The sequence below is a fragment of the Ictalurus furcatus genome, chromosome 14 (genome assembly GCF_023375685.1).
Source record: "Ictalurus furcatus strain D&B chromosome 14, Billie_1.0, whole genome shotgun sequence".
Lineage (NCBI taxonomy): Eukaryota > Metazoa > Chordata > Actinopteri > Siluriformes > Ictaluridae > Ictalurus > Ictalurus furcatus.
Genome location: NC_071268.1, coordinates 8,666,514 through 8,689,432, shown reverse-complemented (window position 1 = coordinate 8,689,432; position 22,919 = coordinate 8,666,514). Strand labels below are relative to the sequence as shown.

The window sequence follows — 22,919 nt, the reverse complement described above, 5'->3', positions numbered from 1 at the left end:
AGAGCCATATCTCCCTGCAGTTCTCGCCTGGTTTCCCACTGAAGCTAAGCAGGGTTGAGTCTGGGGAGACCTCCCGGGGAAACCTAAGGTTGCTGCTGGAGTAAAGCCAGCAGGGGGTGCTCACCCTGTGGTCTGTGTGGGGTCCTAATGCCCCAGGATCGTGACGGCGACATTACTGTAAAAACAGCACCGTCTTTCGGATGAGACGTTAAACCAAGGTCCTGATTCTCAGTGGTCGTTAAAAATCCCAGGACACTTATCGTAAAAGATTAGGGGTGTAACCCCGGTGTCCTGGTGAAATTCCCTTCTCTATCAGGGCCCCCTAATAATCCCCATCTCTGAATTGGCTACATCACTCTCTCCTCTCCATTAATAGCTGGTGTGTGGTGGGCGTTCTGGAGCACTATGGCTGCCGTCACATCATCCAGGTGGACGCTACATGGTTGATGAAATCCCCCCCAGTACTATGTAAAGCACTTTGAGTTTCTAAAAAAAAAAAAAAAAAAAAAGTGCTATATGAATGTAAAGAATTATTAAGGTAGGAAGGAAGATTCATTGCTGTAAAATCACAGATTGCTCCTTTAACGTCCATTTGCATTTTTAAAAAGGAAAGGAATATATATATATATATATAAACCCCACCTGTGATCTCTATATGGTTTACTGTCTAATGACGAAACTTTATTAAAGCTGATCTTCTACACTTTCACCTTACAGTCATTATTTCATTTTCACAGTTTTTAAATCAATTGTTTACTGTCTTCGCTGTTGGTCAAATCAAAGAGTTTTTAGTCTCCTCGCACGCTGTCCTCCTGGCAAACAACTTCTCGGCGCTGGCCAGCCAGCCGTGAAGGCACAGTAATGTTTCCTTTGCTTTGGTGGCATAACAGCACATCACTGTAGGGGGAGAGGTAACATCAACTGTAAGCCGCAGCACTCTCTCGCTCTCTCACTCTCTCTCTCTCTCTCTCTCTCTCTCTCTCTCTCACACACACACACACTCTTTTCTGAAACTCACAGCAGGGCAGATCAGAAAGAGCAGGGCACTCACCCAGACGTGACTAATGGCTTTGTGCTGTCGTCTTACTTATTGAAAGAAAACTTCATGCTGAATAGAGATTTAGCAGGTGAAACATCCCGGGCAGAAGCTCAGCACTGTATCTCAGCACAGTCATTTCCATTCTCTCTCTCTCTCTCTCTCTCTCTCTCTCTCTCTCTCTCACACACACACACTCTCACTCTGTCTCTCTGCCTGCTTTTAACATCTCTGCTTCTTTTTTTCCCGCTCCTCAAGCTAAATCCGGCTGCGTTCAAACTCCTGGCGAGTGCGAAGGCGAGTGATTTGGCAGAATTTCACCCACGGCACGCGAGAGGGAACAGCAGGAGGACGAGCCTAGATGCAGGCAGCCACAGACGGCTCTCCAGGACGCAGGCGAGCACGGCCAGGCCTCCCGACGTCAGCGTCCTGAACACTCTGAACCACGGTCAGGTCCAGAGCTCAACAGCTCCTAGCGCGCCTCTAAAGCCTGGCCGACTCTCCACAGTCTCCCAGCTGCGGTCCGGAAGCACTCGGAAAAGCCCGTCAAAGGTGAGGAAGCAGTGTGTGGGGAGTTTACGTGGGAATGTGTGCGCCACCTGTTTTGCTTTTGTTTTGCTCTTCTTCCTGAACAGTTAGTGCAAAACGAAACGTTTAAAATGGTATTTTTGGCATGCAGTACGTTTCAGAGCAGTAGTGTCTTCCTTTAGACTGAACACAACATCCGTGAAAGGCAATCAGCACGGTCAGAGATCATGCTAAAGAATTGATACGCGATGCCGAGTAAATGACCCGTGAGTGAGTTATTTATTAAAAGTCCATGGATTTGGCTGATTTAAATCATTGAAGCTGTGATTTAGGGCTGTGATGGTGGCCATGACAACCACACCATGGTAGTTTGCCATAATATATAATATAGTGATATAAATTTTAACCCCCCTCCCCACACACACACACCACCAACGCTCACCACAGTGGTTTGGACATTAACCACCGCGGTGGTAAAAAGCTGCCACTGTATGATTATGAAACCTGATTTATGGATTTATGTTGGATTGAAAGTCAGATCCAGGTCAGGTGCTTTAAACAGTAAGAGTGTGTGTGTGTGTGTGTGTGTGTGTGTGTGTGTGTGTGTGTGTGTGTGTGTGTGTGTGGTGCCCTTTTAACTCAATTTAAAGGTAAGTCCTGAATTATGAACAGAGTTTGAAGCCAGTTTCACGCCTTCACTGTTATTTTTTTGTAGCAGCATGGCTAAAAAAAAATGTTTTATTATACCTTTTGATACATGTCACTGTTTGTTATATATATATATATATATATATATATATATATATATGTATGTGTGTATATATATATATATATATATATGTGTGTATGTGTGTGTGTGTGTGTGTGTGTGTGTATATATATATATATATATATATATATATATATATATATATATGTATGTGTATATATATGTATGTGTGTATATATATATATATATATATATGTATGTATATGTATATATATATATATATATATATATATATATATCTATTTATAGAGCTAAAAAACCTTCCCCTTTTCTCTATTGCTACTTTGTAATCTCATGACTCATGTGGTTATGTAACACCCCCTTCTTATCTGGTTGAAAGGCTTATTTCTCCCGCCTGAGCAGTGACTCCCTCCTCTCGCCCTTTCTTCCTTGTGCTTTCCTTCCCTCCCTCCATCCCTCCTTCATCTCGTACATGGGGTGCTCCGTTAATAGATGATTGCACAATTACAGAGCTCATCATCACACGTAGAGGACTCGTGCTGCCTCCAACTTTTGACGTGCACGTAGGCTGAATTATGCTTAGTTTCATCCCTCTCTGAAACACGTACTGATCTTTGTCTTTTCTTATTGTTGGTACCCAGGCTGCGCAAGATTTTTTTTTTTTTTTTTTTTTAAAGGAGCAGTCTGTAAAATTTTTAGTTTTTGCTTGCAACTGCAGTCAGACCCCACCCTTTCTGTATGCTTCATGATTGCCTTTTAAAGCGCACCTATTATGGTTTTGAAACGTGCCTAATTTTGTTTTAAAGGTCTCATGGAATAGGTTTACATGCATACAAGGTAAAAAACACTTTAATGTGCTCATAATTTGATCTGCAGCATTACCGTTTCCCCCCCAGTGTCACAAACGATTCGTTCAGTGATCCGTTTTAAAGGATTCATTCGAAACTCCTCCTTTCAGAGGGCATGCTCTGTTGTGATTGGTCTACCGCTGTCAGCGAGCAGCTGATGAAGACCAGAGGCGGGGCTTTTTGTTACAAACCTACGTAGGTTAGTACAGGAAGTAAAGTCTGGAATCACTAACGACTCGTTTCAGCTGCTCAGAATCGGTTCCTTCTTTTAGGAGTCAATAACTTTTTTTAATTTTTGAAACTTTGCAGACGTTTTACATTCACAAACAGCTCTATAGCACGCTAGATGAAAGGTAATATTTGAAAAACCATAATAGGTGCACTTTAAGCAAAAGTGTTCCAGGCCTGAGGAGGGGGTGCAGTTGATTTCTGGCCCAGAAAAAAAAAAATAAATAGAAGTCTTGGGTTAAAAAAAAAAAAAAAAAAACTAGCCAGATCCTTGGAGTGGCAATATATTGAAATGATATGATTTATAGCAAGTCTAGAAAGACTTGCAGATTACAAACTGTACCTTTTTAAAATTGTATGACACTATGATACCAATATTGTCATATAATAACATCATGATATACTTTTTTGAGTATAGTAAGTATTTATTTTTATTTTTGTATGAATTTTCATTTGATTACTTACATTTTGCAATTGCTAAATGAGAAATTTAAATAACTAATACAGTAATAATATTTTTGGCACATCACCCACCCGTATGTGATGTTATTTTAGAAAAAAAATCCATTTATTTCTATTTCCTCGACTAAAACGTTTGCCATTTTAGTCCTCTTCTCACATACCTCCTGACTCTCATGTAGCACATGTCAGCTGTACCAGTGTAGGAGGCTGAAGGCTGCACACGCCTCCTCTAATGCAAATTCTACTTCAGCCCTCACATAGAGAGAGAGAGAGAGAGAGAGAGAGAGCATTCAGCAGCCCTGGTCATGATCTCCACATAACACAGTTGAGCTTCCAACCTGAACGCAGTGGCAGGGCCTCATTTCTGCACCACTAAGCTGTGAAATTATCGAGTGAGTCACCGAGACTCTTCAAAACTCACCTTAAAGCATACCTGTTTTCCCATGGCTTTTGACTATTGTAGTGCAAAAAAAAAACCAACAAATAACCGGCGTGTGTACATTTCAAAGTGGCATTAAGTGACACATGTCTGACAGGAATCAAGTGAATGGAAAAGAAAACCGCACCCCGCTAAGCACTCGTTAACCCTTTATTATTCAGTTGTTCTTCTCAAAAGACCTTATTGCGTAACTAGTAGGAAAGGTATGTCATTATGAACGTGAGGTGATGTGATGTGTCCTGGGAGTTTAATATTTGCCCATTCCTGACAGTTTCAAAACTGTTTTCATCTTTCAATAACTTGTACCAATGAACAGTTACCCCCAAACCCCCCGAAACGCACATCACATAATAACACCCATCGATACAGAATATTTTACGTAGTTACTGCGTTATGTATGTATGTTTTAGACCATTATACAACAGGCCTGTTGTGTATGTCTCATTAGTTTGCGCTCATTATAATACATGATTGTTTTAATAATAGTTACCAGCTTACACAGGGACTTGTACGGCAGACGCACCACATAAACAGATGCCTAAAAATGTGTTTACCGTGGTGCTTGTGTGTGAAGTTTGTGAACCCTTGAGAGTTTTCTGTATATCTGCATAAATATGACTTAAAACATCATCAGATTTTCACACAAGTCCTAAAAGTAGACAAAGAGAACTCCGGTTAAACAAATGAAAGATAGAAAATATTATACTTGCTCACTTATTTATTGAGGCACACGATCCAGTATTACATATCTGTGAGTGCCAAAAGTATGTGAACGTCTAGGATTAGCAGTTGTATCATTTCACAGTTCGAAATCTCCCGTGTTCGGACCATGATGCACTTCCACAACCACGTGTTGTGAAGGTCAGACTTTGATGGATCCATGTTATTTAGATAAAAACAGAGCGTTCGGTCACACCTGGTCGTCATCCCATTGATTGAAAACACCTGACTCTAATTTCACCTTTAAATTAACTGCTAATCCTAGAGGTTCACATACTTTTGCCACTCACAGATATGTAATATTGGATCATTTTCCTCAATAAATGAATGTCCGAGTGTAATATTTTTCTCTCATTTCTTTAATTGGTTTCTCTTGATCTACTTTTAGGACTTGTGTGAAAATCTGATGATGTTTTAGGTCATACTAATGCAGAAATGTAGAAAATTCTAAAGGGTTTCACGAACTTCCAAGCACCACTGTAACTGTTGATCCGGTGCAGATTTCTGTAAGGCGATATTTATTTAACGGCGGTGAAAGGAGGCTCCGGCGTCGGCGCTTTGTAACAGTCCGAGTTAAAGCTGTAAGCTTCATTTTTCAGAGTCAGAGGACTTTGCGCTTTGAGGTTTATGGATAACACGACAAGTTGTGTTATTTTGTCTTATTAGCTTGAAGAGCGTGAAGAAAGAAAGACAGGCCGGTGAGTGAATGGAGGTTTATAGCTGTTCTAATGTAAGTCAGTGGGTCCCAACCTTTTGTGAGCCCTGGACCCCTAGCATATTTCGAACAATCCACAAGAACCCCCTCACTCCACAACAATTATAGGCTATATATTAAACAGTCATTTCTAAATATGTTGCTTTATTTTATTAACATGTAACATGAATAATATTAACATTGGACATTTAAAATTGAATCAAAACATTTAACAGAAAGTATAATTTTATTATTATTATTATTATTTATTGTTGGTGTGACATTTAATTTGGCTCTCTGAATGATCTTTTGTTTATTTTATCCGTCAATGTGACTTTTATTATTTATTTATTTGAGGGTTTTTTTTTTTTGTGCAAATTATCATTACATTTGTTATAACCAAATTGGTTCATTTTAAAACATTCTTACATTTGATGGGCGTATGATGTATTTGAATATATTTTGATATATATAAAATTTAAACACTTTAAAAACTTTCCCTGCAATCACGCGACGGTCCACTAGTTTAAAGTAGTCAGTTTAGTGTCCACCCGTTCTATTATTATAATTACTGTTAATAGTTATGAATGTCATCATGCCACTAATGTATTAGGAACATGCACCGCATGCTGTTAGTGTTAATCAAGTGTGTGTGTGTGTGTGTGTGTGTTTGGGGGGCAAACATATTCTCAGCTGGATTAGCGGATGAACGTCAGCAGTCAAAGTACAAACAGCGTCTGGTCCGACGGCACATCTGAATAAGACATTGTGTGACTAACAGGGCAATCTGTGTCTGTTCAGATTATCCAGTAACCGCATTACACTCCGTCACTTCTGATCATGAAGCCAGTCATTTTTCTTAACAAGGTGAGCTCTGGGTTCAAGGCTGAATCTGCGCTATTATTTACAAACACATTGCACAGTGTGTTCAAGATCTTTTCTAGATCCTGTATTTCCAGTTCCTGTCAAAGAAGGTCAGACAAGCTCATTATCGTTCCTTCCCCCTTCACAATCGGAAGCACCGACTTCCACTGCGGTTACTTCAGCTCCGTCGAACTTTTACACTTTTTTTTTTCTATCCTCTCTAAGCCATTTCACGTCGTGAAGCATTACCGTAGTAACCGCTTGCAAATTGCACAAGCAATAATACACATTGACACCGATGCAAGATCTTGTGAAAGGCAAAGGCAGGCTATCAGATTAGCTCGCGCTTGCATCAGGAACACAGCAGTGATCATTCTAGAGTCGGGGCGTGTGGAAATATGCGGCTCAGATCTGAGTCACGAAAAAAAAAAATTACCCATGACTCAAACGCTGTTTTTAACCCTGATGAGAGTTTACACCTCGGGAGAGGCCACACTCTGGGTTGTTCCCTGGTTGAGTCAGCGCTGTCACTGACATGCTAAGTGTTTTCTTATGTAACTAAACAGTTCCTCTTGAGGATGAAACATTGTCATGGGTAACATTTGAAGCTGAATATAAAGGAGTGCATGCATGGAGATGAAAATATTTTGCCACGTATGAGGCAACGAAGCACGGATTTGCTCCGGGTCAATCTTAATAATTATAATAGGATGATCATTTATATCTGATCATTGCACTGTTGTTTCATGCGATACTGGAAGGGCTGGTGTGGTTTTGAAAGTGTTTTCAAGTTACAGCGCTCATGCGAAAAAATAAGTACACCCCATGGAAATTGTTGGGGGTTTTTTTTGTTGACAAATTTGGACAAGCGAACATTTGATCCTCTTTGAAACAGCGGCTATTAATGAAGTTGATATACTCGAACAGAACCACGAGGAAAATGAGCTTTTTTCAATCATTTATTCAAGAGAAATAGCGATAGATGTGAGATTCTTCTGTGGAAAAAGTAAGTACACCCTCGGCGTCAGAAGCTAGTATTGCCCCCCTTTAGCAGAAATAACTTCTTGTAGTAATTTGCGTAATTGTCCACCAGGCTCGCTGGAAGCTTTGACCACCCTTCCATGCAATATTCTTTCAGTCGGAAGATGTTTGAGGCTCTTCTTTTCTTTTTAAACACAATTTGACTGGAGCTTATTCAGCACTCCTTACACCCGAATCACCCATGTCTGGCCCACGTATAAAATTCTTCACGTGGGCCGATTTTGACATTTTACTAAAATCCAAAACATTTCTATTTATTGATTACATTTCATTTAAAGTGATAATAAGTATATATAAGACGGAAATACGACCATTAAAACGTATGTCGATCTTTCTTTATAGCAGCTATAAACTGTTTTATAAGTCCCTAATAATGCTGATGGGTCATCACTGTATTATCGAATATGGCATTATGAATCTGGTTTAATATTACCCAGAATCACCTCACGATCAAGCAAACAGCCTGTCTACCTCTACACGTACCTCTACTGTATTATACTTACGGGGAAAAAAAACCCCACCAACATTACTGCAGAATTTTAAAGAATGATACGATTACAACAGGAAATACTTTCTCACTTTAATCATCAGCATCATCCACATCAGTCTCATCACCTGCGGTACAAGTCACTCATGGATTTTTTAAACACGAGCCTCGGTATCGACTTCTCCTTGAGTGATCTCACTGGGGAAATAATCACAGATTCATAAAGTCAGCTGTTCTTGCAGCAAAATTTCTTGCCTTTTTTTTTATTAGGTTATTTCAACATTTTAAAACTTTGTGTGCTGTCATCTCTGTTTTGATGCTGTAACGGAGCAGGAGAAACACAGTCATTTTGACAGCCGTTATCTATGATCAGTTTTGGCCCAAACCCAGTTTTTCGTCATTTTTGGCCGTTTTCCAGGATTGAGTAAAAGTGACGCAGGGCATTTTCCCCCAGACTGCTAGACATATTAACTCTATATGTATTTCTTTTCACAGGGTGAAAGAAAGATGAACGGCGACACTCCTCCAACAATCACCATGGCTCTCATCAACCCACAGACTCTTCCACCACAAGCAGAGAGCAAACAGTCCCCCATTCAGCAGCTTTCTATCAGTGTGTAAGTGTCTCCGAGTCTTTTCCTGGTTGTTTCACATTCCTGAGTTGGTTTGTAATTGTTAAAAGACAGGTTCCCAACCCAGCTCTTCTGCACGTCTGTAACTGAGATTAGCTCCAATCCTAATCTAACGCATCTGTGATATCATGAGGGCATGAGGGCATTAGGCTTGTTCTTTGTTTTATACAAATAATGAACGTTTTTTTTTTTTAATTAGATTTTTTTATGGTCCGTATTAATGATTTAAACTGCTAATTAACATCTGATATTGAGGTCCTCATTCAGGCCCGTACTTTGATTATGTCAACCTATGGGGTTCTAGTGTATGAGTCAGACAAACCATGATTTCTCAGGTAAATGAAGTTCAGAGTCATTCTGTCACTTCCTTCAGTAGAAAAAGAATGCAATGCAAGAAGTGATGTAAAGTTTACTGCGAAGTTCCCCTAGCAGTCATTACTGGGGAGGAAATTGCAAAATCTGCACATCTATGTAACAATTTACCTACAAAGAAAAAGATTTAAAGTTACAAAGGGAATGAGGGCGTGTCCTGCAGCAAGAGAACAATCCAAAACAAAGCAAACCCAACAGGCAACGGTAGCTTATCGGCGGCAGGATTTCTTATCTGCTAGTGCTCCTTATTTCATTCTGAGCTCTGAGCGGATATTTAAATACTGTGGCTTGTGCTGGATCACGGACCGCATGTCACTTAGTGGAAATCTCTTATCTGCAAATCAGTCTAGTTTTGCTTGTAGGCAAGCAACAAAAAGTGCAGAGATGCAGATGTTTCTCTTTCTGTAGGTGTGCTGCTCTGTATTCATACACTCCACATCGCGCCGAGGAGCTGGAACTGAGCAAAGGCGAGATGGTAGGGGTCTACGGGAAGTTTAAGGAAGGCTGGTTACGCGGTCTTTCCCTCAGAACTGGTAAAGTAGGCATCCTGCCTGCCAACTACGTCACCCCTGTGCTTAGGTAAGACGACGTTTGCGCACCGTTGTGTGCATGCTTTGTTGTATGCACAATCACACCCGTCTCAGACGTCCATTCAACACCCTCTCATCTTAAAGATTATAATACACTCACATTTATTTTGGTGTGGTGTGCTTACCTGATGTGTTCTGCTCAAAAATGGCCCATTTCTGCAAAAAACAACAACCAAAAAACACCACCATATGCAGTATATCAGCAGTCTATCCATACATTCTATTGAAATACTAATTACCTCTTTTGAATGACCAGTTATTTAAAAATATACTGCTGTTTAACAGATTTAAGCTGATGTTCCAGTGATTTGCTCACCTTTCTAGTTGCCCAAGTCTATGGCATAATGCTTACACCCTCATTTGTTCATAGAGTTATTATTGCATTTACTGGTCAAACAAGATTGGGGCAGGAATCATGCTGCCCCATGCTGCTCTACAGCCACCAAGATCGTGTTTTATAGCAAATAATTGGAATTAAACGCAATTAATTTCCACAAACAGTGCAGACAGTGCATCTATGATGTACAGAACTATTTCTATTATATTCTATTGTGTACTTCAAAGATTGGAAGAAGGGAAAGGAGACTATGAAGGGTCTAATGTCTGTACATTAGAAATGTGAGCACACCACAGTGACCTTTATTTTCCACACAAAGGCCGACAAAAACAAGAAAAATGTGTTTCGACCGATTTTTTTTGGGCCAAGTTTCAGGGCTTTTGTGTGGATTTTGAGTTGCAGTAAGGCTGGAAATTTAGCTGAAACCTGGCAACTCTGGTTGATGATCTTAGCTTCTCACGTGTTCCTATGTGAAAAGCTTGTTAGACTCGAGCTGCTAGACTGTATGTTGTAGACTCTTAACGGCGCATTAGAGGGTTACACTAAAGATTCAGTAGATAGTAGTATATAGCATAAATCAAGTGTGACAGCTGCTCTCATTAATTTTGTTCGAGGCTATTTTGTAATTATTGTTGTCCCGCCTCATCAAAATCAATGGTCATGAGCCTGTGCTGCTGACATGTGCTTAGTGTATGTGCTAAGCAAAATTCCTCTAATAAACAGTCATAAATTATATTATAAGAAGCACATATATGAGGCACAAAGGTGATTTTAGTTGGTCTAACATTGCCTCCATCCCTTATTTACACTCACACCTGTGCACACATGAAGTTAAGATAGATTGGTGATAATAAAATACAGTTTACAATTGTATTGTTATAACCTCAAAAGAGGGGGCCTGGGTAAATGTAAACTATGCTGAGTAGTGAAGAAAGTGTAGGTTAAAGGTGCAGTTTATGATGTTGTAAAGTATTTAAAGACCTGTAAAAGTATGTAGTTTTACATCAGAGAATATCGGCAGCGTGACCATGCAGTGGATTTGGCTATTTATCTTCAGTGCCAGCACCTGAAATGGCTGCAGCTCCAGCCGGGATAGAGGAGCTTTTAAGTTTAAATTGCTGGATTGTTACGGGGTTGTGAGCTCGGTTATGAAGTCTTTCATGAAGTCGGTCATGGGCTTAGTTGTGGGCTTGGTTGGAGCTTGATTGTGTGGTCGGTTGTGGGGTCATTTGTACGCTTGCTTGGGGGCTTGGTTGTAAATTTGGTTGGGGGCTTGGTTGTATATTTGATTGGGGGCTTGCTTGGAGGCTTAGTTGTAGATTTGGTTGGGGGCTTGGTTGTACATTTGCTTGGGGGCTTGGTTGTACATTTGCTTGGGGGCTTGGTTGTACATTTGCTTGGGGGCTTGGTTGTACATTTGCTTGGGGGCTTGGTTGTACATTTGCTTGGGGGCTTGCTTGGGGGCTTGGTTGTACATTTGCTTGGGGGCTTGGTTGTACATTTGCTTGGGGGCTTGGTTGTACATTTGGTTGGGGGCTTGCTTGGGGGCTTGGTTGTAGATTTGGTTGGGGGCTTGGTTGTACATTTGCTTTGCGGCTTGCTTTGCGGCTTGGTTGTGAAGTTGGTTGTGGTGTCGGTTGTGAGGTTGGTTGCGGTTGTGGGGAAGACGAAGTCCTGTCAATGTTATATTGCAATTGCTATTTCCCTTACAGACAGCAGAGGGCTCTACATATTACAAACTGCACCTTTATGGTCTGGTGGATTTCAGAATTATTGTCACATCAGAGTTTACAAAGTTACTAAGTAAAGTATAAAAGGCGAGTGAAATTCTGTGCAGAGAACCAACAACAAAGCAGTAAACTATATATGTATGTGTGTGTGTCATACACAGACACACACAAACAGATGCATACTGATGTATTAAACACAATAAAAGTTACTTAAAAAAATAGGTGCTTATTTTGGTGTATTTTTTCTTCTCACAGAACCTCTGCAATGTTTGTTGAGCAGCCAAAGCTCGCTGTTCCCAGTGCAGCCATAGCATCAGCAAAGAGATACACACCCCAGAATCCCCAAGCAGCATCACTGCCTCTGGATAAAGTAAAGGTTGAAGTCGCTGCTCCAGTCGGTGCCATGCCCCCACAGGCAGCTGTACCATCTGGCAGTGCAGCAAAATCTCCTCAGGCAGGAGGAAAGCAGGGCTGGGACACGGTCAGACGAACCTTCCAGACTTCACACAGAGGTGAGAAATATCAGCATGCTGCAGCCATTTGGGTCACTGGAAAACATCTCTGTTTACAATTTACCCTTCAGCTGTAGTATGGGTTCACACACATGGAATATGTAGGAATGTGTTCTAGACCTAGAGCCGAGTGCAAAACTTTGCACCCCCTTCCTGCACATTTAACGTGTGTGGTTTTACAAATGTTCCTTTATTATTGCAAGTAACAAAAACGGCCAAATAGCGTAAAACTATCAGTAAGATATTTCTGAATGTGAAATACATGTGGACTTCCACTTGCATCTATGAAGTTCTATTTTTATTAATAGATATTTTCTTTGACTCTTTGGTATCTCTAAACACTCTGATATCTTTTTATCTCCCTCTGCTGCTCAATATTCATGAAAGCTCTTTATTTTCTGTTTTAGATCTTCTGATGGCTATTTTTCTGATCCCACTAACTCTTCACTTGACTTGATTTTTAAATTAGACTTAACGTACAAAACATACGGACCGTTTTAAGCCATTAGACACTTTAACAAGGCACATTCCAACCAAAAAGCATGTATACCAACGTTTGAGCTCGCTAATGGAAATCACTCAAGGGAAACGAGTCAATTGCTATAATATTTAGGTGGTGTTACATCAGGTTTTGAACAATAATTTTTTAAATATTTTATAAATAATCTGTAAAACATAGGTGGATATTTCAACCAGAAATCAAGGGGGATGCAAACTTTTGCACCCAACCGTATAGTTTGGCCTAGAGATCCATCTTCACTAATATAAGTGCAAACACTGCACTGAATTCTAGACGGCATAGCGGATCTATAGCTATCTAATTCAGTCAATATTTAAAATAAAACATGCAAATAAATAAAAATCGCCTATAATTTGTTTATTTATGCAAACATGATATTCAGATATATTGCAGTTTTCTGCAGGGATATTTAAAACCACTAAATATTTCGCTTTTAAATGACCCCTACAATAGATTGATATTGGGTTAGATTTGTTAACACCATGCAATCTGAAACCGTTAGTAGAAGAACATTTGTGGAACACCAGCTAACATGCTAATTTAGCTAATATTATTGGTGAATAAGGTTTGGTTGTTATGGGTTATTTTAACAGGTTTGCCTACTGTTGAGTAAATCTTCGAGAATATGACGTAAATTGTGACTTGGATACTGAAATCTCACTTGTGTCCACCTACAGGTTTTTTTTTTTAAAGGCATTAAGCAATGGTTTAATAAGCATTTATTTTTCTCCATAATTATTTTGAATGATTTAACGTAGAATATCTGGTTGGAAATTTTGTCAATTGAGTAACTTTTCAGATTAGTTTTTTGAGAAATGATGTAAGTAAAAACTCATTAGCGGGCTCAGTCTTCTAGACTCTATACAAAGCCGTAAACATTCTTTATGAATATTTTAGATTCAATAAAATTGAAAGCGGTTTGTTCTGTTTTTCATGGACTGTTTATACAATTATATTTTCTTAGGCTCACTCCGGCATAACGGCTACCATCCCCAAAATCCAGGTTCAAGCCTTCATCCTCCACCTCAGGATTTGGGACAGATCTACGGCTTTGGCCGCTCTCCCGTCCTTCCCAGGAAGAGAAATGGCTTGTTTACAAATCCCCTCAGGTCACAGCACTGGACTTATGAAGGAACAGCTCCCTCTGGTGGTGCATACCAGACAATGGATGCCAGGTATACGACTCCGAAGGAGACTTCCACGGCTCCTCAGTCTATTCTGATGAAACCAGATACTCACAGGCACAACACAGAAAAGGTAACCAGAATTACATTTCCATGTGTTTTTTTTATACTGAGTAGGGTCCGATAGACCACTGTGAAGAGATTTGTTACTTCATCAGTCATGAAACACTATTTGAAAAATAATTACGTTACCATAACATTGAATAAATTGGTATTTGAATAAATTATTTAAATCTGTGTAGAATCACGACAGTTGAAATAATATTAAGCAGATGGTGTGTGAACAGGATATTGAGATCTATTTCAGTATATACAACACTTAAATTCTGGTCCATTAATTTGATTTCAAAGAGTACTTATATATCCTATAACCGCACTGAGACGTTACGGTTCACTCCTACTAAAAATCCACTTCCTACTAAAGTAGAGTTTACTACAGTCAACTTTACTACAGTAGAGTTAGTGACCTCATCAACGGACATGGCAAACGATACATTTTTCATGAATATAACTTTTGACTTAGAATATGAAAGCGCATCAGATAAAGAGGAAAAAAAAGAAGAAGGGAAGCTAATTTTTAACGTGATTGTACAAATCAGTGTGAGCTAGCTACACTATAAAGTGAGTTTTTCGGAATCTATTTCTGCTAGCGGAGTGACTGGCTTCATGTGTTTTAGAGGAAGCACAGACTGGTTGTGCAGTAGAAGTAGAAGTGGGTTAGCTAGTGGGTGGAAATTGGCAATGAATAAAATGGGTGAAAAATACGGTAAAAGGAAATAATGAGTCACTGAGTAATTGGTCACGTATACATTACAGCACTGTGGAATTCTTTACTTTTCGCATATCTCATCTTGTTATGATGTTGGGGTCAGAGGACAGGGATAGCCATGATACAGTATCCCTGGAGCAGAGAGGGTTAAGGGCCTTGCTCAAGGGCCCAACAGTGGCAGCTTGGCAGTGCTGGGGCTTAAACCCCTGACCTTCCGATCAGTAACCCAGAGGCTTAACCACCAAGCCACCATTGCTTGTTTTGCAGGTTGCTCTATTATGGTTCTCTGGATCTGAACTTGGACTATTTGTTTTTTGTTTTTTTTAGCCTGTGAAGTCGGTGAGGTTCTTAACTGAAGAAGTCCCCCAAACCACAACAAGGTTGGCGTCCGTATCATCTGGAGCGCAGGTTGTGGGTAACTCTCAAAGCGGACCTGCGGCTCTGGAGCACTGGAACCCGTCAGCCATCATAGGTCGGGATGGAAGTACCTCAGTCCTTAAAGACACAAAGACATTCATGCAAAGGAAGGGTCTTGGTCAGAATAATGCCAGTGGGGATTATCTGCCTTTAGGTACAAAACTGTACACGCTCAACAGCCAGTCCAGTCCCGTCAGGTGAGTGCAACCTATCAGTGCAGTCTTGGAGGAAATCCATTCACTTTTTTCATGATTTAACCCACATCTCAGACATCCAGTCAGCAGCCAGTAATGAGAATAAACGGAAAAGCCTCTACGCTATTAGTCATGTTTAGATGTGCAGCTCAGATATGAATTTTTATTAAAAATGGAGTGATATTTCTCACACTCATTTCTTTACCTTTTTTTCTAGTGACCAATGGGGGGAAAGAACAGATTATGGAGATCATGTTCACTTATTTTTGACCCAAGAGTAACTGTGAGATAAAAGTGTTTAAGATGGCTGAAAGAAATTATCCAAAGAAATTTTGAACATACGTTCAAATAAATATCCATTTTGGATAATGGTCTAATTGGGATATTTTGTGCACGGAGACTTCTCCAGATTCTCTGAATCTTTTGAGGATATTATGTACTGTAGATGATGAGATATTCATAGTCTTCGTAATTTTACATTGAGGAACATTATTCTGAAATTGTTCCACAAATTGTAGACGCAGTTTTTCGCAGATTGGTGAACCTCTGCCCATCTTTACTTCTGAAAGACTCTGCTTCTCCAAGTTACTCTTTTTATACCCAATCATGTTACTGACCTGTTGCCAATTAACCTAATTAGTTGCTAAATATTCCTCCAGCTGTTTCTTTTTAGTAACACTTACATTTCCAGCCTGTTGTTGCCCCATCACAACTTTTTTGAGATGTGTTACGGCAATCGAATACAAAATTACCTTATTTTTTTCTTAAAATGGTACATTTCCTCAGTTGAAACATTTGATATGTTTTCTATGTTCTATTGGGAATAACATACCGGTTTATGAGATTTGCAAATCGTTGCATTCTGTATTTATTTACATTTTACCCAGCGTCCCAACTTTTTTGGAACTGGGGTTGTACAAACATTTTTTCAGTAACATTTAATTTTGTGCTATAAAACGAATGTTTGGGAATCTAAAATGTTTTTTGTACTGACTTGATATACTTATATAGTGTAGCACATACACTACTGTGTCACTTTATAACACATTGCCAAATCTTGCACTTGGATGGCGGCTGTCGATGCATTCACATTCACTGTTGTTTCAGACACAGGGTGTTGATGGGATATAATGCAAAGACTGATGCGGAGCTGAACCTGCTGGAGGGAGAGCTGGTCCTGGTCCAAAAGCCTCGGCCAGATGGGAGGGTTCTGGTGAAACAGGAGATCACTGGAGTGACTGGCCTCTTCCAAAGCAGCATTCTGGACATATTGGACAAAGTTGCCTGAGTGTGTGTGTGTGTGTGTGTGTGTGTGTGTGTGTGTGTGTGTTTGGTTGTGCGTATGAGTGTGTGTGTGTGTGCACAATCTGCAATCAAAAAGAACACCCTCAGTGTTGCTTTTGGAACCAAAGCAATATGCTCTTTATCTATTTGAGTGTGTTTCAATGAACAGCATGCCTCATATAACCACAAACGCACATCCCAGGTCCTCCTCAAATTTGTCCCTGTGTCATTTGTCTTTATTTGTGGTTATGAAGGTCACATGCACATTGGGATAATGTTGTTTTTTTTTAACACGTTGATATGGCCAAGGCTAGCCGTTTCAGACTCCCATTCTGAAGGGCCAGAGCACAGCAGAGTTTAGTATCCTTACAGCTGATTGAACTCAGCAGTTAATTAAGAAAGGCATGAACTGGGTGTGTTTGTTAAAAGGAAAACACATCTGTATAAGGCAATGGTTATTGAGGGTTTGAGTTTGACACTGCTGAGCTGTGTCTCAGATCATGTACATGACCTTGTATTTAAAGTATATATTCTATACTAGTCTGTAAGACTTACATTGGTTCTGTACATGAAAGGTTTGCACTTATTAAAAATGCACTATGTGGTATTGCGATGAGTTGTTCTCTGATAATTGCATATCTGTTGTTTGTGTTTGTACAGCTCACTAACAGTAACAGTTTTGAAATGGAGACTGCTGTCATTGCAAGCCATTTTGATTCTATCCAATATCTGCTACAAGTCCTGTCTTTTTGTTTTATGGAGCTTGATTGGACAGGGTAGTGCAAAAATGTCCATTGATCCAACATATAATTTATTCAGCAAATATTGTCCATCACCCATTTGTTTTTACAGCACTTCATCTATTCGTATTTCTCCGTGTGAAAACACTACACTGATAATAATTATTTTTAACAATTCAAACAAGTGGGATGGTGGCTTAAAATTGTTGGTGGGGTATAGGGGACATACACCGTTTTTGTTTTTTTTGTTTTTTTGGCTGCATACTGTTCGCTTTGCCTTTTCTGAAACTATTGCACACTGCACCATTAATCTCTGCAGCTGAATTATAAAATTATAAAAATGTATTTCCAGGTATTGAAATGAAGAGCCTTGTGCTGATCGATATATATATATATATATATATATATATATATATATATATATATATATATATATATATATATATATATATATATTAGATGTAAAAAAAAAGTTTGTAGTTAAAATTTAACACCTAAACTCCAAGGAGATGTTGACAAATCCAGACTTGCGCACTAATTCCTTTCCTATAGATTGTATTGGAAACAGCTCAATGTTCTGGCTACCTGGATTTATGTAGAAATGTGGAAACCCGGATTTATGTAGAAATGTGTAAACTCGGATTTATGTAGAAATCTGGAAACCCGGATTTATATTGAAATCTGGCAACCTGGGTTTCTATTTAACCACAAAGTTAACATTCTAACTTTACTGCTTCGATATTAATTTCATGCAAATGGGATTTGTTGCTAATTTTATTATTTTATTTAAACCAGGGTCATGGTGTCCCTCAAATCCTTCTTCATACCAAGACTTGAGTACATATGTATATGATCTGAGACACAGCTCTGAAAGATGGATTGTCTCAGAGCACATGTTCCTGTTGTTTAAATGCAGTAAGTGTGGGATACTTTTGTCAATATAACACTGTAAAACCTGTCAACCCGGCACAGTTTAATCAACAGCAATCCCTGCTAGTTTATTTTTGTAGTACAGAAATAAATGATCTATGATAGAACAGCGTGGTGTTTTTATTTTCTTGACTTTTTTTTTTGTTGCTTTGATGGAATTCTTATGTATGGTGTGTTATGCTTATTAATTAAGATTAAAGTTATGTAAGAGATACAGTTATAGCACAGCTTCATCAGCAAAAGATAATCTAACTACTAACTAACCCTTAGGAGGACTTCTGCGTATGTAGACAATTTGTCAGATCCTCTGGCTGCCCTGCTGTCTCTTTAAACAAGCTTCGTGTCTATACTAACCAGACACATTTATAGGAATTTTAATAGGCGCTCCCTATTAATGAGCTCCGTACCATTGCTCATTTATGAATTTATCTAATCAACCAATCGTGGCAGCAGTGCAGTGCATCAGATCATACAGATACAGACCAAGAGCTTCAATTAATCCTTCACATCAAATATTAGAATGGGGGAAAATCTAATCTCTGTGACTTTGCACATAAAATGGTTGCCAAATGGGCAGGTTTGAGTATTTTAGAAACTGCTGCTCTGGGATTTAAAAAAAAACAAAACAAAACAATAAAAAAAACACAACAGTCTAGAGTTTACACATTATGGTGTGAAAAACAAAAAAACATCTGGTGAGCAGCGGTCCTGTCGGCAGAAATGCCTTGCTGATGAGGGAGGTCAGAGGGGTATGGTCGGACTGGCTCAAGCTGACAGGAAGTCTACTGTAACTCAAATGACTTCTTTTTACAGCTGTGGTGAGCAAAAAAGCATCTCAGAACCAACGACATGTCAACCCTTGAAGCAGGTGTGCTAACACAGCAGCAGGCCACATCAGGTTCCTGTCCTGTCAATCAAGAACAGGAATCCGAGTCTACACTGGGCACAGGCTTACTGAAACGGGACAACTGAAGACTGGAAAAACATCTATCTTTTTCTAATCTGTCCAGTTTCTGTGAGAGTAATTCAGAATGCATAGCCCACAGCCTTACCAAGAAAAGCACAGAACAGTACCATTCATTCATCTGCAGTAACTGCTTTACTTAAGCTCCACTGGCTGCATATTAAGTTCCACATTGAGTAAAATGCATGTCCTGGTTATGATTTTTAAAGCTTTGAATGGTTTTATCTATGAAACCTAGATGATATCCTGAAGCGATGTAGCCCTATACTGAAGAATTCGTTCAGTTAAGGCATGCCTCCATTTGATCCCAAGGATAAGTCGCCGCTCAGCTGAAGGAACGATAAAGGTAATGTGTTCTGTGCTTTCTTTCTTTCTTTCTGTGCAGCTCAGAGACTAGTTTGTGGTGGGCTATGTGTGTTCCTGAACTTGTCAGGAAGTTCCTGTGTCTCCAAATTGTTCCAATATCATGTCCTACCCCAAAGGCATATCTACTGCCTGTGTAGATATTTACTCACTGTCCCTCAGCATGTCTTCATGCCTCTATGAGGGCATATAGTTCAGCTGCTTGTGCTGACAGGTTTGAGGGGAGACTTCCTGACAGACTGTCTCGTGTGCGGTCACTACTGCATAGCCCACTCGATTTTTACCTGTCTCTGGGTCACATGATGCAGACCCGTCCACAAAAAGGATCAAATCTGGGTTTTCCAATGGAACATCCTTCAGATCGACTCTAGGGGAGCAGAGTTCGTTAGTCAGTACAACACAGTCATGTGGTTCCCCGTCTTTCTCTGTTGGAAGAAGAGTAGCAGGGTTAAGGACAGTACGTCGTTTTATAGTGACATTCGGCATGTCTAGTAGTATAGTGTTATGGTGCAGCCACCGTTGGGTGGACGGGTGTGAGGTTTTCTGTTCAAGTAGGAGTAACAACACCTCATGTGGAACCAAGAGGTTCAATTACGAGTAACCGACCAGGTCTCTGAATGCCACCACAGCTTTCTCAACTGCTGCTATTGCTTGTACACATGGGGGAAACTCTGCGACTGGATCCAACTTACCTGAGAATGAGCTGTACAACCTGTCGCATATGCCATCTCTCTGATTGGTGCTTCTAGAATGGAATAGTTTAGAATGAAAGTTCTGCGATACGAACACATACCTAGGAAAGATAGAACCTGTTTCTTCGTCAGAGGCTTGGGAATCTTCTGGATTGCAGATCCTCTTTCAGTGGAGAGTTTCTTTCCCTTTGCAGAAATGCCATGACCCAAGAAATCTCACTTCTTGCTGTACATACTGTAATTTGGAGAGACTGGCTTTGTGGCCTTCTTTGGCAAGATGCTGCAACAATTTAATGGTGTCACTTTCACACTGTGCCCTGGAGAAAGTGGTAGAGGTGCTAAGCTGTCCTTTAGCATTTGGTTGTGTATCGTTTTTGACTCACAATACCCCTAACACAAGTGAGTGAAAGTGTCAGGACGTCCGTCAAATATGAATGCAAACCAAAACTCACTGTCTTTATCAAGAGGTATACTGAAAAAACGCATTAGCTAAATCTACGACTGAAAACCATTCACTATTTACTGGAACCTGGCTTAATGTAATGTAAGAATTTGGCAGGTCTGGAGCTCTCTGTTTGACTGCTGCATTAACTGCTTGCAAATCTTGTCCAAATCTCCATTCATCAGGTTGTAGGCGTTTTTTTTTACTTCTCTCACTGGAAATATTGGAGTGTGCACTGACGAATCAGGACAGGGAACAATGACCCCTGCCTTCAATAATGAATTGAAATCTGGTCTAATGCCCTCAATAGCTTCTGATTTAAGAGGGTATTGAGATTGTCTGGGCCTAAAGTCAGATTTTGGCGTGATCACGACTGGTGGTGCACTTCTAATCAGGCCTACGTCATGTTTCCCTTGGGCCCACAGCCCGAGAGGCACCTTCTTCAATTGTGGATGTATCTCTAGGGGTGTGGGGCTTGTCCCAAGGTTCATAAACATTTCCTTGTCATGACAAATGACATCCCGATTAAACTTGCACATTTCCTGAAAGAATTTTTTATGAACTCCCAGCGTCGGGCTGTACCATATGTTGGAAGTAGGTTCATGTTCCCAATCTGTAATTCTTTCATTTTCACATAATCTGACCCACGGTCCCACGTCTTTCCACTGTTTGTTCTTTATTTTTGCTAATGAGACGTGAGGCGCTGATTCTGGGACAAAAAATACACGCAACTGCGTGTCACTCAATTTGACTGAACATGCACAAAATTTGTCACACCAATATAGGCACAGCTCTTCACTTTCTGGGATATCCATAAACCATTCTTTCTCAAAATTAAAGTCTCTTCCTTCATGCACTTGTGCTGTGCAATGAAGGGCAGAGGACAGCATAAAATCAACATAGTTGTCCTTCATCTTATCATGTGCCAACGTCAACAAACGAGCACAGGCTCTAGGCTTGTTATGCACAGACCATTAATAAACACAGAGTTCTTTTTCTTTAACAAATGGAGTTCCCAAAGATGAGTCATCAGTTATTGTTACTCCCTGTGGTGAGGACATCAAATTTAAGTGTAAAACACACATTAAGTCCCTGCCCAGTAGATTGACTGGACATGAAGACGAAATTAGGAATTGTTGGGTTACTCTTTTCCCATTTTCACATTCACAAACTAATGGTTCAGAGAAACGTTCTAATACTGAATGTCCTGTCACGCCCATGGAGTGCAGTGACCGTGAACTCATTTCTGGGGATTCTTTTAATTCGCAGTGTTTTATTACTGAATACGTTGCTCCTGAATCTACCAAAAATGTGACACTTTGTCCGTTAACTACAAGAGATATACATGGTAATTGTGTAAAAGGAGAGGCATTATACTTTAAAAGGTTAAGGGTCATGACTGGTTCAGACATTTGTGAATTGTCAGTCTGACTAATTTTGTCAGGTCTGAAGTCCTCAGGCAGCAATGTTGTTGGTCCCTTCACTTGGGATCTCGTGTGTAACGCCACATGTGAAGATAGGAGAGCTGGTGCATAGTTCGGTGGGGATTGGTGGCTCAGTTCTGACAGGTCCGGATAGAGTGGCGTAGGCTGGGCTGCTTCATCATGCGCAGGTGCCTCTGAAACTGCAGGTTCCTTCCTCCTTACTGGCTGTGGGCGTCACGGTGGGGCGGAGTCCAGGTCGGGATCGGCTTTCTGCAATTTAACACACTGAGAAACAGATGAGGGCCCTGCCTGACATTTTTTCTCTCTTTTATGTGCCTTGCTCTGCCATTCAGCAAATGCCTTCCAGTCAGCCAAAAACTGCACTTCGCTCTTTGTTTTAGGTATCTCTCTCTCTCCTTTATCTCTAAATTAAGTTTCAGTTGTTCTAACTGTCTGAGGCTAAAACTAACTTTTTCAGGGAAAGCACATTCTTTAACCCATACATCATATTGGTTCAAACATCCTTCCCCATAATTCACACGCATAAATGTGATATTAGGATCAATATATACATATACCCTGTACATACCATAGCATGTGTCACAGGATGTGCTTTGCTACATGTTTTCCCCATATTTTATTTTATTTTATTTTATTTTTACAGCTTCTATAACTTTCAAAGTTTTAATCAATTTAACGTGCTATGAAAATTAAGTGAATATGCTTTCTCGTGCACAGACAGATAA

The 22,919-nt window shown here is 40.0% G+C and overlaps 1 protein-coding gene across 3 annotated transcripts in view; it reads left to right on the top strand.

Moving 5' to 3' along the window:
* The window catches only part of sh3rf2 (SH3 domain containing ring finger 2), a 43,420-nt gene extending 25,685 nt beyond the window's left edge, over positions 1-17,735 (top strand). For all 3 annotated transcript variants that reach the window (XM_053641343.1, XM_053641344.1, XM_053641342.1), the window contains exons 4-10: positions 1,295-1,588; positions 8,573-8,694; positions 9,490-9,660; positions 11,994-12,250; positions 13,735-14,027; positions 15,051-15,337; positions 16,442-17,735. In XM_053641343.1, coding sequence (XP_053497318.1) covers positions 1,295-1,588; positions 8,573-8,694; positions 9,490-9,660; positions 11,994-12,250; positions 13,735-14,027; positions 15,051-15,337; positions 16,442-16,622 — 1,605 coding nt within the window. In that variant the 3' untranslated portion in view covers positions 16,623-17,735. The remainder of the gene's footprint in view (positions 1-1,294; positions 1,589-8,572; positions 8,695-9,489; positions 9,661-11,993; positions 12,251-13,734; positions 14,028-15,050; positions 15,338-16,441) is intronic.
* Positions 17,736-22,919: the final 5,184 nt, after the last annotated feature.